Source organism: Tachysurus vachellii, chromosome 15 (genome assembly GCF_030014155.1).
Source record: "Tachysurus vachellii isolate PV-2020 chromosome 15, HZAU_Pvac_v1, whole genome shotgun sequence".
In the NCBI taxonomy this organism is placed as follows: domain Eukaryota; kingdom Metazoa; phylum Chordata; class Actinopteri; order Siluriformes; family Bagridae; genus Tachysurus; species Tachysurus vachellii.
In genome coordinates, this window is record NC_083474.1 from 3,823,564 (window position 1) to 3,838,721 (window position 15,158).

The 15,158-nt window shown below is 40.6% G+C and overlaps 1 protein-coding gene across 1 annotated transcript; it reads left to right on the forward strand.

Moving 5' to 3' along the window:
- Positions 1 to 8,322: 8,322 nt before the first annotated feature.
- Positions 8,323 to 15,002, forward strand: LOC132858143 (eukaryotic translation initiation factor 4 gamma 1-like). The gene is made up of 3 exons (XM_060888365.1): positions 8,323 to 8,394; positions 8,499 to 8,639; positions 14,382 to 15,002. The coding sequence occupies exons 1-3, from the start codon at positions 8,340 to 8,342 to the stop codon at positions 14,591 to 14,593; spliced, it is 408 nt and encodes a 135-aa protein (XP_060744348.1). The 5' UTR covers positions 8,323 to 8,339; the 3' UTR covers positions 14,594 to 15,002.
- Positions 15,003 to 15,158: the final 156 nt, after the last annotated feature.

Consider the following 15,158-nt stretch of genomic DNA (forward strand, 5'->3'; position numbering starts at 1 on the left):
AGAGGACATACTAAAACACAGTCCACTGAAGTATCTCAATGTATTTTTGGATAAAGAAGGACTGATGCGAGTAGGAGGACGTGTGACTTCTGCTGAAATAACTCAAGAACAAAGTCAGCCCATCGTTATTCCAAAGAAGCATCACATTGCCGCTTTGCTGGTCCAGTTCTACCACAAACAGGTTGTGCACCAAGGTAGACACATCACAGAAGGAGCCATCAGGTCTGCTGGACTGTGGATCATTGGAGGAAAAAGGTTGGTGACAAATCTTCTCAACAAATGCACAACCTGCCGCAGGTTAAGAGGAAATGTACAACAACAAAAGATGGCAGACATTCCAGCTGATCGTCTCATCCAAACTCCTCCTTTCACACATGTCGGAGTGGACATGTTTGGACCATGGAACATTAGTATCCGCCGGACAAGAGGTGGAGTGTTAGAGAACAAACGCTGGGCAGCAATGTTTACCTGTTTAGTCACACGAGCAGTTCACATCGAGGTAGTTGAGTCCCTCTCAACTTCAAGTTTCATAAATGCTCTCAGAAGGTTCCTGGCCATAAGAGGTCCCACCAAGCTCTTTCGATCAGACTGTGGAACGAATTTCGTTGGAGCGTGCAAAGAGCTTCAGATAAGTTTAGAAGATTCAGAGCTTCAATCCTACCTCAAAAACGAGACATGCACTTGGAAGTTTAACCCACCTCACTCCTCTCACATGGGAGGGGTGTGGGAGAGAATGATCGGAGTAGCCCGACGTATTTTGGACGCTATGTTGCTGAAAGTTCACTCTCCGAATCTGACTCATGAAGTACTTGTGACGCTCATGGCAGAGGTAACAGCCATAATGAATGGTCGTCCATTAGTACCTGTGTCATCCGATCCTCAGCAACCCGACTTGTTGACTCCAGGGGCCCTTCTCTCTCAGAAAATCTGTCCTGTCTCTATTCCACCTGGAGACTTTGATCCAAAGGACTTGTACCGTAAGCAATGGAAACAGGTACAAAGTCTTGCTAACTCATTCTGGAAAAGATGGCGAGAAGAGTATCTTGCAACCCTTCAACCAAGAAGAAAGTGGCAAGCAGATCAACCAAACTTAGCCATTGGTGACGTTGTTCTCCTAAAGGACACTCAGGTCAAAAGAAATGAATGGCCTACTGGCCTTATTGTGGACATTTATCCTGGTCGAGATAAAAAAGTACGCAAAGTAGATGTACGAATAATTAAAGAAGGTACGGCTAAGGTGTACACAAGACCTATTTCAGAAATTGTGTTGTTAGTTAAAGGTTAATAGTGTTATAGCAGTATACCAGGCGGGGAGTGTACTGACCCCTTGTGGGAAGAGTTTTTTGTGTTTTGTCCACACAGAGCTACCGTAGTTCAGGTATTCTCTTTACATTCCTACAGCAAGTCATACTACAGAGTGTTAAAGTCTGTAAACAAATATTTTGGCTCCTAAACATATCTGTCTGTAAGTATTTGTTTGATAGTGATCTTAGCTTCCATTAGATACCAAATTTAGTCATTTTAGCATGTTTTCTATATGTAATTTATAAGAAAATATGTGGCGCTATTACTGTTAGCTTCCTTATGGCATTTTCCATGTATGTTAGCATCGTGCTAATCGCTCGCTAATGAGAGGGTTTTAGTTATTTCTAAACTACTTATTTCATATTTATATTGTAATATGCATTCTCTTTGTTTCTGTATGCTACAGTTTTACAGTTTTTCCAGTAAAACACACTAAAAGAGCAAGACGCTTCCGAGTTCTTTATTGGAGACTGTTAGCTATCTGTAAAGCTAGTTCACACACAACTAGTAAAGGCAGAATAAAAACTGTAAACAAAGAATATACAGAAATTAGAATTGTATTCAATTACATATTCAAGCATAGCTAACTAAACAGTATTTACTGCCTAAAACATTCAAAAGTAACATTAAATCAACACATTAAGCATGAAACATTAGATGTTTATCTGGTAACTATGTTCTTTAGGTAATGGCTTGTAATCCCGAAATCCCAATGACCTTCATTAGCATAACAAAGGACCGCTAGCATACGGCGCTACATAATGCTAACTCTTTGCACTTTACATTTGATTTTAGCAATATTTGCATCTCTAGATTAATTAATTTACTGTAAAACATATTTAACTACTAAACTTTATATTTATATGACAAATTATAGCGACTTGCAGCCTTATGCGGGTCACAACTTCACTGTACGAGCCGCTCTTCAGCCATGACACTTAACAATGAACTCAACACTTGAAATACGGACGTTACCATCTCAATCCGCGCCACAAGATGGTGCTTAAAGTTCAACATATAAACAAAATCATCTCTTTACAGTTAACAATTAAACTGAACCATTACACAACACCATAATTCCCTCCATACTAACCTCTAAGTTGAAGGTCCTGGGGCATAGCCGAACCATATTTTGATGGATCTCCAACTTCCTAATTAACCAGACCACAAACCTGTACATCTGGGCAAACATGTCTCATCCTCCCACACCCTCAGCACTGGAGCCCACCATCATCAAGGGAGAATGAGGAGAAGCTTCTTCCTGCAGGCAATTCAGGCCCTCAATCAGTAGAACATCTAGGTGTTCTAGATCCTGGATACTTTTTGGACGTTTCAGAACTGCCACAACACCCACTACCTCAGCCGGACTTTTACACAATTGCACAATTTGCACTACATGCACATTTTGCACTTTAACAAAGTATAACATATAATACACATTATGTCTATATTCAAATGCATGACTGTACCATATTTATTTGCTACCCTCAGAAAAAATCAGATAATTGCTTCTCCAATGTTGAATCATTTGGGCAAGTTTCTGTTTTTTTGAGTAGATTGAAACCTGGCAACCCTGTTTAATGATTATCTTCAGGAAACACAAAACTCTTTATGGAACTGTTAACTGGGACAGAAAACATTAGCTCTGAGACTGTATGCTGAATGACTGTAGGCTGTCACTCTCTATCTATTACTAGATACTGTAGTAGACTGTGGCCTAAGATGTGTGACATCCTTGTATTATATTAATCTTTGTATAATATTAAATTTCTTGTATTATGTTTCTTATGTTCTGTAAAGCTTCTTTAAGACAATGGCCATTATAAAAAGTGCTACATACATAAATTTGAATGGAAGTGAATTGAATCCTTTCACTATTTTATTATCGACTAATAGGCTAATAATTTTATTATAAATGTTGTCCCGCAACACCGAAATGTTGCCTACCAACATAATCAGTGAACCATCCTCTCTTCAGACATATTATGGGTTTCTCAAATCAAATCACATCAAATCAAATTTTGTCACATACATATACATACAGAGTACAACATGCAGTGAAATGTTTTATGCAACTGTCTGGTATATAAGAATAAAAAGGAATGCAATTTAGGATAAAAAATAAACCAAAGGAGATAGATAAATAAAAAAGTATAAACTATATTAAAAAAAACTATATAAAAACTATATAAAATATGAAAATATGAGTATAAGTATAAGTAGAGAAATAATGTATATACATATGCATAAATATACATATACATAAATGTTTATGGTTTTTAAAGATTGTCCTTAAAGTGTCCAGGTGCAGTATGGTGTGTATAAAGTGGCACTGTGCTGTGCAAGTCGAGAGTTAAAGTGTCCTTGAAGTGTCCAGGTGCAGTATGGTGTGTATATAGTGTATAAAGTGGCACTGTGCTGTGCAAGTCCAGAGTTAAAGTGTCAGTGCAAAAAAGTTGTGCATGAAAACAGTGTGGATGGAGAGAGAGGTCCAGTACTATATCCTGGGTGTTTCCTGATTTAGACTCCGAATGGCCTGTGGGAAGAAGCTTCTCCTCATTCTCTCTGTGTTTGCTTTCAGGGAACGGAAGCTTTCCCTGAACGCAACAAAGAAATGAGTCCATTGTTGGCATGGCTAAGATCCTTTACAATCTTCCTGGCTCTGGTCCGGCACCTCGTGCTGTATATGTCCTGCAGGTCAGGGAGCTCGGTGTGGATGGTGTGTTCAGCTGACCGCACCACCCTCTGGAGGGCTCGTCTGTCCTGCATAGTGCTGCTCCCAAACCAGGAAGTGATGCTACCCATCAGGATGCTCTCAGTGGTGCAGGTGTAGAAGGTCTTTAGCACCTGAGAGAGTAGTCTGAAGTCCCTTAAGTGTCTCAGGTGGTAAAGTCGTTGCCGGGCCTTCTTCACCAAGATGTTGATGTGACAGGACCAAGACAGGTCCTGTGTGATGTGAACACCTAGGTACCGGAAACTGTCTACTCTCCCCACTGGGGTCCCATTGATGTTTAGCGGTTGTTATGACTGCTCCTGCTTTGTGCTGAAGTCCACTATCAACTCCTTAGTCTTGCTGACGTTCAGGAGAAGATTGTTCTCCTGGCACCATCTCTCCAGGTTTTTAGTCTCCTGTAGGTAGGCCGTCTCCCTTGATGATGGGGTGGAGTTGGAAGTGGTCACACAGTCATAGGTGTACAGTGAGTACAGCAGGGAGCTCAGAACACAACCCTGGGGGGCTCCAGTGCTAAGGGTGAGGGTGGATGGAGGTGTGTTTGCCCACCCGTACGGCTTGTGGTCTGTCTGTCAGGAAGTTGGAGTTCCATTGACACAGCGGCAGGCTGAGTCCCAGGGCCTCCAACTTAGATGTGAGCGTGGAGGGAATTATGGTGTTAAATGCTGAACTGTAGTCCACAAATGGCAGTTTTGCATAATTCCCTTTTCTGTAGTCCAGGTGGCTCATCGTGGTGTGGAGAAGATGAGCAATGGCGTCCTGCGGTACGCGAACTGTAGTGGATCCAGTGTGTCTAGTAGTGATGCAGTGATGACGTCTCTGACAAGTCTCTCAAAGCACTTCATCACTACTGAGGTCAGAGCTACAGGGTGGTAGTTGTTGAGGCAGGCAGGGTGGGGTTTCTTCGGGACAGGAACAATCGTGTACTGTTTGAAGCATGAGGGGGACAACAGACTATTCCAGTGAGAGGTTGAATATCTCAATGAACACCGGTGCTAGTTGATCAGCGCAGGCTTTCAGAACCCGACCTGTGATGCCATCTGGTCCTGCTGCACGGTCTGATTTGACAAACGGTCCTTGCTGAAAAATCCAGCATAAACCAGCATCAATTCCATGCTGGTCCAGGCTGGTTTTTACTGGTTCATGCTGGTATAATGCTGGTCAGTGCTGGTATAGCTGGGTGGCCAGCATAGTCATGGTGTTTTCAAGCAAAACGGGGCTGGTGTAGCTGGTTAACCAGTATGATCTTGCTGGAATGAGCTTTATGGGAACAACCTTTATTTTTACTTGTGTATGTTTCTATGTAACACATTAATATAAGATTAAAACACAATATATTGGAATATATTTAATTATAAGTGTGTTATTTCTTTTGATCCCTCTTTTGAATAAATAACTGAAATAACAAAGCTCAAAAAGCTTTGAATAACAAAGAATAAAAACATTTAAAAATCATTCGTTAGGGATTAAAGTGTCTCCACAAATTAAATATAGTAATACCAACAAATGTTGACTTCCTGGGCTCCATGAGGGAAGCAGCATATAAATCATACAGAATTTAGAAAGATAAAGATATATATATATATATCTCGTTGCTGTGGGGCAGAATCCTCATATCTCCAAAACCGTTATTTTTCAGGAAATTAAAAAAACGCCGTTCCTTATCTGCAGTGCACAGGGTTTAGTCTGCGTTGCAGTGGATTGTCTTGCACTAAATTCCTGTCCTCAGATGAGCACCAGAACTAGCGGGGGTCAAGATTTTTTTTTCATTGAGCCCAGTGTTTTGAAGACATTTACCTCAGAAGACGTGTGAAGAGGTGGACAGTTGAAGTGTATAATTGGAGTTTTTGGAGTGTATAATTTGGAGATTTGCGCTCAAGCTATGTTCAAGACTTTAGATTGGTTAATAACTTGTAAAAATAACAGACCCACGTGGGGACTGACCAATAGCATTGATATGTGAAAAAATATGAAATTGACCAAATTTGGACATACAAGGTTTCCGCCCGACAGCGACGACATATATATATATATATATATATATATATATATATATATATATATATATATATATATATATATATATATAAAATGTATGTATGTATGTAAAGAAAGCCATGTAAATGATAGGAATATCCAGAATGTTTTACTTTATTAAAAAGTGAATTACACTTCTCTAGAAAATTGTCTTGGTCTTTATTTAACTATGAATATGCACTAAGAAATGTGATATGTAACAAATGGGTTTTGTTGTGGTCTTGCTGGGATTATACTAGCATCCAAAAGACAACATATGTTGACCAGCACACCAGCATCCCAGGCTGGTCGGCCAGCACACCAGCATCCCAGGCTGGTCGGCCAGCACACCATCATCCCAGGCTGGTCGGCCAGCACACCATCATCCCAGGCTGGTCGGCCAGCACACCAGCAACCAGCACCTAATGCTGGACCAGCATACCACCATCCCAAGCTGGTCGGCCAGCACACCAGCATCCCAGGCTGGTCGGCCAGCACACCAGCAACCAGCACCTAATGCTGGACCAGCATACCACCATCCCAAGCTGGTCCCAGCATGCAAAACATACCTTATGCTGGACCAGCAATGCTGGTTTTTTTAGCAGGGGTGTGCCTTGTGCCTTGTAGCTGTTCTTGAATGGTGTGTAGCAGTGGTCCAGTGTCCTTTCGCCCCTGGTGGGGCAGGTGATGTGCTGCTGAAAGTTCGGTAGTGCACGTTTGAGGTTGGCACTGTAAAAGTCTCCCACCACAATGAGCGCAGCATCCCGATGCTGTGTTTGGTGTAGCATTGGTGTCTCTTGTAAGTCCCATACTGCAGTAACCGTGTCCACTTGAGGTGGAATATAAACAGCACTGACTATGACCAAGCTGAATTCCCGAGGTAGATAGAAGGGCCGACATTTGATGGTCAGTAGTTCCAGATTTGGTGTGCAGGAGTGTGTAAGAGGAACAATGCTCGTGCTGTTGCTCCAGTGGTTGTTCACCATCAGACACACTCCACCTCCCCTTGACCTCCCCGACTCCAATGTTCTGTCCATGTGGTAAACCGATTAAAACTCGGCCGGCTGGATGGCGTGGTCCGGTACCGCTGGGTTCAGCCATGTCTCGGTGAAGCAGAGAAGGTTGCAGTCCTGAATGTCCCTCTGGAACTTGACCCTTGCCCTGAGGTTGTCAAGCTTGTTTTCCAGAGACTGGACGTTGGCTAACAGGATACTAGGTAAGGGTTACTAGGATACTAGGTTCCTGATGCCGGCGGTGTGGGTCACATCCTTTGTTCCCCCTCAGGATCTTGCTCGGCCAGCATGGGTCCGGGTTTAAAAACAGTGAAGGGTGAGTGTATTGTACACCAATAGATATAAGAGTGGCTCTGTCATATCTAATGATGTCCATCTTCTATAAATAAAACTGTATCTATATAAAAAAATATATAAAACAACCAAAAAAGGCAAAGTGTAACCGGAGCAGTTGTGACGGCGGCTGACCTCACCATCTTTTTTTTTTTGTTTACCTGGCTGAACTGATCACTCGCCTGCTGCATGGGATTCTGCATGGGAGGGTGGGATTTCCATGGGCTCACTCTTTAGGTGTGAAAGTCACACAGTTCAGCATATTTTCACAAGACCGTGTAACTGAGCATGCAGCAGGAAAATTGACTACATTGTGACTTTTGATTTACAGGGAAGTATTTAAGCCCCTGGTACTTATTGGCAAAGCTGGAGATCTACTGTACTAGCACACCGCCTCACCCTGCTCTGCAAAGGAATGGTATGTTCTGTGTGTGAGAGAGAGAGAATCAGTGAATATAATCATATATTCATTATAAACACTTTTCTTTATATGTACAGAGCCATAAGAAGGTTGGAGCCATGTGGAGGGACTTAGCTGGAAGGACTTCCTGTCTGAGGATGAAGATGCAAATAAGTTTGTGACTGAGAAGGTTTGATCAAGAAATCACTTCCTTATTACCTCCCCTGTGCCTACTCTATTCTCACCATTTCACTCTTCATTCCTTTGATTCTTGTCATTCTTTGCTTTCTCAATTGCTCATATCTCTATAATGTTTAACGGATGGGCTAAAACCTTAATGGTGTGTTTGTGTATGTTCATGGTTTTAGCCAGGGAGTGGACTACACAATGGGGGAGGAGTATGGAAAAGTTGGTAGCAGCAGGAAATCACTGAGTATGGAAGAGCTTTCAAAACAGATGGACCAACTGTTGCAGGACAAATCTGGCAACGTCACTTCATGGGTGACGGCACTTTGCTCTTCGTGTTTTCAGTCAAACCTGGATGAGCAGCAGGTTTCGAGCTCTGATGTCCTCCGTGTGTCAGGCTGCTATCATTTGTGAGTTGTGTAATAAATCTTTCTTTTCTAGCCAGGTAAGTAACACACAAACCTCCAGACATTTTATGCACATTTATTAAATATCTCTCTCTTACTGTGAACAGGCGAAACTCTGTATCAAGTTGACTCTAAAGAGATTTCCCAGAGGGCCAAGCTGCTACAGCGCTACATTAAGGATGAGCAGAAGGAGCTGCAGGCACTCTATGCATTACAGAGCCTCATGGTGCAGATGGAGCAGCCGTCAAGTGAGTGTCTCACATACACCAAATGGGAGTGGCCTAATATTCTAATGAGTACACTTGATTGATATTTACATTGAGATAAGTAGGAATTATGAGTTGGAATTTTGGAATTCTAACCGAACCAAGAATTGAGACATGAACAGGCCACTTTTCCGAGCATGTGTGTGTGGAACGAGTGACATTGGCCAAGTAATTGTGGAGGGAGGAGTCAACACGTTCTATTCAATAGTAATCTATTGGCAGTGTTGTAATGTAATGGAGAACAAATATTTCACTACTGTACTTTAGAAATTTCACGTATCTGTACTTCACTTCGCTATTTAAATTTGTCAACTTTCACTTTTACTCCACTACATTTCCTAGATAAAATGTATTCTTTTACTCCAATATATTTCCACTAAGCATGTTCGTTACTCTTTACTACAAAATAAAATCAGAAGAAATGTATGCGACTGCAATAAGGGAGGTTTGGCGAATCACTGCTCCTAGATTGCATTACGCTCCGCACGCTCTATTTCAGCGTAATGTTGCCAAAGGAGGAGGAAGCACAGCTGAAACTGCCCATGGAAGCACCTACTGGAGGACCTCCCGTTATAGTAGACGACCACGATAGAGGTGAACTTGGTGAACAGGGTGAAGAAGATAACATTATACACCCGTGGCCGTATTTGCAAGAAATGTTTTTGTACATTGGAATGAAAGATTCTTCCTACGGGATGAAGTGCCTCTTATCCAGGGGCAGTTCTAGACCTTTTTTAGGGTGGCGCCAGCCCCCCTGTCTGTGATCTCAGCCACCCTATAACTATAAGTATAATTTTTACTTCCAAAAATAAACAATAATTATTACGCTAAAATGCAGGACATGTCGTTAATGGGAATGAAAATTATTTATCAGTTTGATCCAAGAGCAATTTTGTTTTACTTTGCAGTCAGAGCTGGAGGCATTTATATGAACTGATTTGATTCAAGACTGGCATCATTAGATCATGCATAAAATTTTGCCATAACATTTGGCTTACTATGTATTCATATAATTCATTCATTCATTCATCTTCTACCGCTTATCCGAACTACCTCGGGTCACGGGGAGCCTGTGCCTCAGGCGTCATTGGGCATCAAGGCAGGATACACCCTGGACGGAGTGCCAACCCATCGCAGGGCACACACACACTCTCATTCACTCACGCAATCACACACTACGGACAATTTTCCAGAGATGCCAATCAACCTACCATGCATGTCTTTGGACCGGAGTACCCGGAGGAAACCCCGAGGCACGGGGAGAACATGCAAACTCCACACACACAAGGCGGCGGTGGGAATCGAACCCCGACCCTGGAGGTGTGAGGCGAACGTGCTAACCACTAAGCCACCGTGCCTCCTCCCTGGGATTTTATATAATGTATTATATATAATATATAATATATATAACGTATTCATATAATATATAATATAAAATAATATATAATATAAAACTCTTCTTGTTTTAAATTCTCACTGAGGGCTAAGTCCCCTAAAGATGAAATTCTAGAACCGCCCCTGCTCTTATGCCTACCACAAAGCACTGAAATTTTACTTTTTACATTTACTTCAAATACTTAATACATTAAATATCAGAAAATTACTTTTGGTACTTAAGTACAGTATATATCAGATACTTTAAGACTTTTACGTAAGTGATATTCTAAAAGGTAACTTTCACTTCTACCAAAGTCTTTTTCTAGTACGATACTTGTACTTTTACTCAAGTATTGCTTTCTAGTACTTTATACAACATTGTCTATTGGTGCATCTCAAAAAATTAGAATGTCGTGTAAAAGTTCATTTATTTCAGTAATTCAACTCAAATAGTGAAACATGTATTATATTAATTCAGTACACACATACTGAAGTAGGTTAAGTCTTTGCTACTTTTAATTGTGATGATTTTGGCTCACATTTAACAAAAACCCACCAATTCACTCGACAAAGTGCCAAAAGACCAATAAAATAAACATTTGTAGTGAATTGTTGGCCTTCTGGAAAGTACGCTCATTTACTGTATATGCACTCAATACTTGGTTGGGGCTCCTTTTGTTTTAATTACTGCCTCAATTCAGTGTGGCATGGAGGTGATCAGTCTGTGGCACTGCTGTGGTGGTGTGGAAGCCCAGGTTTCTTTGACGGTGGCCTTCAGTTCATCTGCATTTTTTGGTCTCTTGTTTCTCATTTTCCTCTTGACAATAAACCATAGATTCTTTATGGGGTTCAGTTTACTGGCCAGTCAAACACACCAACACCATGGTCATTTAACCAACTTTTGGTGCTTTTGGCAGTGTGGGCAGCTGCCAAATCCTGCTAGAAAATGAAATCAGCATCTTTAAAAAGCTGCTCAGCAGAAGTGCTTTAAACATGAAGTGCTCTAAACATTCTTGGTTTTCAAAAAACACAGTGGACCAACACCAGGAGATGACATTGCACCCCAAATCATCACAGACTGTGGAACCTGGACTTCAAGCAACTTGGGCTATGAGCTTCACCACCCTTCCCCCAGACTCTATGACCTTGGTTTCCAAATGAAATACAAAACTTGCTCTCATCTGAAAAGAGGACTTTGGACCACTGGGGAACAGTCCAGCTCTTCTCGTCCAGCGCAGCTAAGACACCTCCGATGTTGTCTATGGTTCAGGAGTGGCTTAACAAGAGGAATACAACAACTGTTAAATTCCTTATGACATACTTCTTGACACGTCTGTGTGTGGTGGCTCTTGATGCCTTGACCCCTGCCTCAGTCCATTCCTTGTGAAGTTCACCGAAATTCATGAATCGATTTTGCTTGACAAGCCTCTCAAAGCTGCAGTTTTCTCGGTTGATTGTGCATCTTTTTCTTCCGCACTTTTTCCTTCCACTCAACTTTCTGTACAGTTTTTCTCAATCGATTTGGTACATTTCTCCAAACTCAGGTAACAGCTCTCAAAACAGTTAACACAGTCATCAGTACACTTTGTAATTGTCCTAAACAGATAGTAAATTCTCCTTCATTTCATACAAATCACAAATCAAAAGCATAATTTTATCACAGCAGTTCATACAGCCAACCAAATCTTTAATATATCAAGAAAAACATTTGTAACTTTTTCATTGTTCTTCACAAAGATCACAAGCATTTTTGTACCATTTTCAAAACACAACAAACAAAACTCTGTGAATTGTAAAATAGTCAGTTGCACACCTTGTGTCTTCAATTAACGCCAAATTGTTATCTGATGAGTTAGTAATCCACTCAACACAGAAAAAGCCAATTTTCTAATTGTTCACACAGCTGTCTTACGTAATTACAACAACTACAAACGGGGGAGAGAAGAAGAACAAAGAAGACAAATGAGGAGATACAGTAAGACAAAAAAAAGAAGTATGAGCAGTGAAAACAGAAGAGGTTTAAGAGTGAGAGGTGGTGGCCAGGGTAGAGGGAGAAGAGGAAGAGGAGATAGAGAAAGAGGAGATAGAGAAAGAAGAGCTGAAGATGTAGGAGGAAGAGTGAGAAGAGCTGAGGATGTAGGAAGAGGAGAAGCGTTTGAAGAGATGGATAGATTGGAGGGCAATGGTATAGTGGAAAGAGAAAATATAAGAAGAGGTGGACAGGGAGGAAGAGGAGGGCAAAGAGGAAGAGGAAGAGGAGGGAGGAGAGGTAGAATGAGGGTAGAGTACACGCGTGTTTCAAATGAAATCAGAGCCACACTTATTGACCATGTCATAAATCATGGTCTCTCACTGAGAGAAGCTGGCCAGAGAGTTCAGCCCAATATAAATAGATCCACAGTGGCTTCAATTATCCGTGCATTTCAGAGGGAAAACCGGTAAGTAACTATATCATTCTACTTTTACAATGAGAGTCCATGTAGTCTTGTTTGACATAGGTCTAGATCTCTACAGTAAATGTTCCTGCTTGTCCAAACCTTTTTCAGAATTGAAGTTAGAGAACTTTCATGTGGACGAACAAGACTTTTTTCAGTTGAACAAGAGCATGTTGACATTGTTGACATGGTGGCCCAGAACAACACCCTCTGCCTCAAAGAAATTCAGCAAAGAATAACACAGGACAATCAACTGTTCCACAATATCCACCAATGCAGTCGCTCCACAATTGACCGTGTTCTAAGAAGAAATGCTATCCGAATGAAACAAGTACAGTATACAAAGTGCCTTTTGAAAGGAACTCCATTAGTGTGAAGGAGTTGTGATTCCAGTTTGTTCAAGTATGTGCAACCCAATTACTGCAATTTTACTGTCAACTCAAAGATATATTTTTCCTGAATTTTAAGTATGTGTCCATAAACTATTCCATGCTACTATATGTGAAAATATTTAGGCATATCTATGTATACTGCTACTTCAAGTGTAAACTCAAACTTCAGCAACAATTTCACAGTAGTATTGACTGCAATCAATGCCATTACTGTAAAACACAAATTTACTATATTTTACCTTGTGTTCTTTTTACTCTAGAGAATCTTGGAGTTGGATAGCAGTGCAACTCATTATGAGTACCTGTATATTGATGAAGCAGGCTATATTCTTCAAAAAAAAAAGGAGAAGAGGGAGAAATGTGATTGGCCATCGTGCTACAGTCAATGTCTCTGGACAACAAGGAGGCAACATCACTCTCTGTGCAGCAATTTCTACAACTGGTGTTGTGGCACACAATGCTGTCTTGGGACCATACAACACAGCAAGGCTCCTATATTTTTTAAACCTGCTCAATGAAATCCTCTTTCCGCAGGGTGATCAGGAGCAAATGGTGCGGAATTTTGTAGTTGTTTGGGACAATGTCCAATTCCACCATTCCGCACTAGTGCGAGAGTGGTTTGAGAATCACCCACAATTCAGGATGGTGTTTCTTCCACCATATTCTCCTTTCCTGAATCCAATTGAGGAATTCTTCTCCTCTTGGAGATGGAAAGTACATGATCGCAACCCTTACAACCAAGAAAGTCTTCTTCAAGCGATGGAAGAGGCCTGTGGAGATATTGGGGCACAAGCATGTCAAGGATGGATACAGCATTCAAGGCGTTTTTTGAATGCAGTACATTTATCACTTTGTTTTTTATTTAACTATGTACTTATTTGCATAATATATATATTTTTGTGTGTGTGGGGTGACAACTTATTGTTGTACACCTGAACTCCTCATTAAAGAACTTAATGAAAAACATGTATTTTCATTTATTTCTTTGTGTATCTTCAGCTGTTACCTGAGTTGTACCAAATCGATTGAGAAAAACTGTAATATGCTTGGATACAGCACTCTGTGAACAGCATCTTTGGCAATGAATGTTTGTGGCTTACCCTCCTTGTGAAGGGTGTCAATGATTGTCTTCTGGACAACTGTCAGATCACAGTCTTCCCCTGATTGTGTAGCCTAGTGAACCAAATTGAGAGACCATTTTGATAGCTCAGGAAACCTTTGCAGGGGTTTTGAGTTGATTAGATGATTGGCATGTCACCATATTCTAATGTGTTGAGATGTTTTTTTTTGTGAGCCACAGTTAAAAGTACAAAAGACTTAAACTACTTTAGTCTGTGTGTACGGAATTTATATAATACACAAATTTCACTATTTGAGTTGAATTACTGAAATAAATGAATTTTTTCATGACATTCTAATTTATTGAGATGCGCCTGTATATAAGGATTTTTTTGACTGCTTCCTGTTACATTGTGAATGTTACTAATCTTGAATTTTATTTACATTTTATGCATGTTTAGACTTATTGCGGATGTTTTTAGACATACTCTACGATGAGGACATCATTAAGGATGATGGATTCTACAAGTGGGAGTCAAGCAAAGATCCAGCTGAGCAAGCAGCAAAATCAGTCACCGCCTTTTTTACTTGGCTCCGTGAAGTTGAGGACAAATCAGACAACAGCTTAACAGCAATGGCTCCTTTCACACTTTTCCACTCTTCTGGGAGTTGAAACAAGATGCAATTTTAAGCATGTATGAAAATTAGAATTTCAGATTTTATGCTTCCTGATAGCTCTGTGTGATGCATAGATATATACACTAGATGCTGCCTTGGCTACGGCAGTACATTGGAACAAATGCGTCAACAGAGCCGCCATCTCGGTACAGGGGACCCCCTCCTCTTAATGCATCAGCGTCAATGTAGGCAAAGAAATAGCATCACCATAAATCGTCATGAATGCGATTTCTAGTTTTTTTTTGGTTCGCTCCAAAGGTCAGACATGTATTTATCATTAGGTCCAGAGAAAATTTAAGGTTTTGATATTAAGATAATCTACTTTTTCAAAATATAATGCATAGTGCTAGTAGGTCTAAGTTTATTACATACATTCTTCCAGTTGAGTAAACTTCAAATGAACAATCGCTACTTACCTTAGCCTACTGCATGCAACACTGCATTTAAACATTTTTAATTTTTATCTATAAACATTTAAATTGTATTGGTTTATTAAAGAAATTTGTTTATTACAGTTTTTCTCAGTTGCTGTGGAGCATTTCTCGAATCATCCTTAAGAT

What these genes read in the sequence shown, in the direction of transcription:
- LOC132858143 (XM_060888365.1), top strand. Translation starts at nt 8,340, where the DNA reads ATGAGCAGCAGGTTTCGAGCTCTGATGTCCTCCGTGTGTCAGGCTGCT. An exon ending in GTGTCAGGCTGCTATCATTT is followed by an intron (nt 8,395 to 8,498) that starts GTGAGTTGTGTA and finishes TACTGTGAACAG; the next exon opens with GCGAAACTCTGTATCAAGTT. An exon ending in GCAGATGGAGCAGCCGTCAA is followed by an intron (nt 8,640 to 14,381) that starts GTGAGTGTCTCA and finishes ATGCATGTTTAG; the next exon opens with ACTTATTGCGGATGTTTTTA.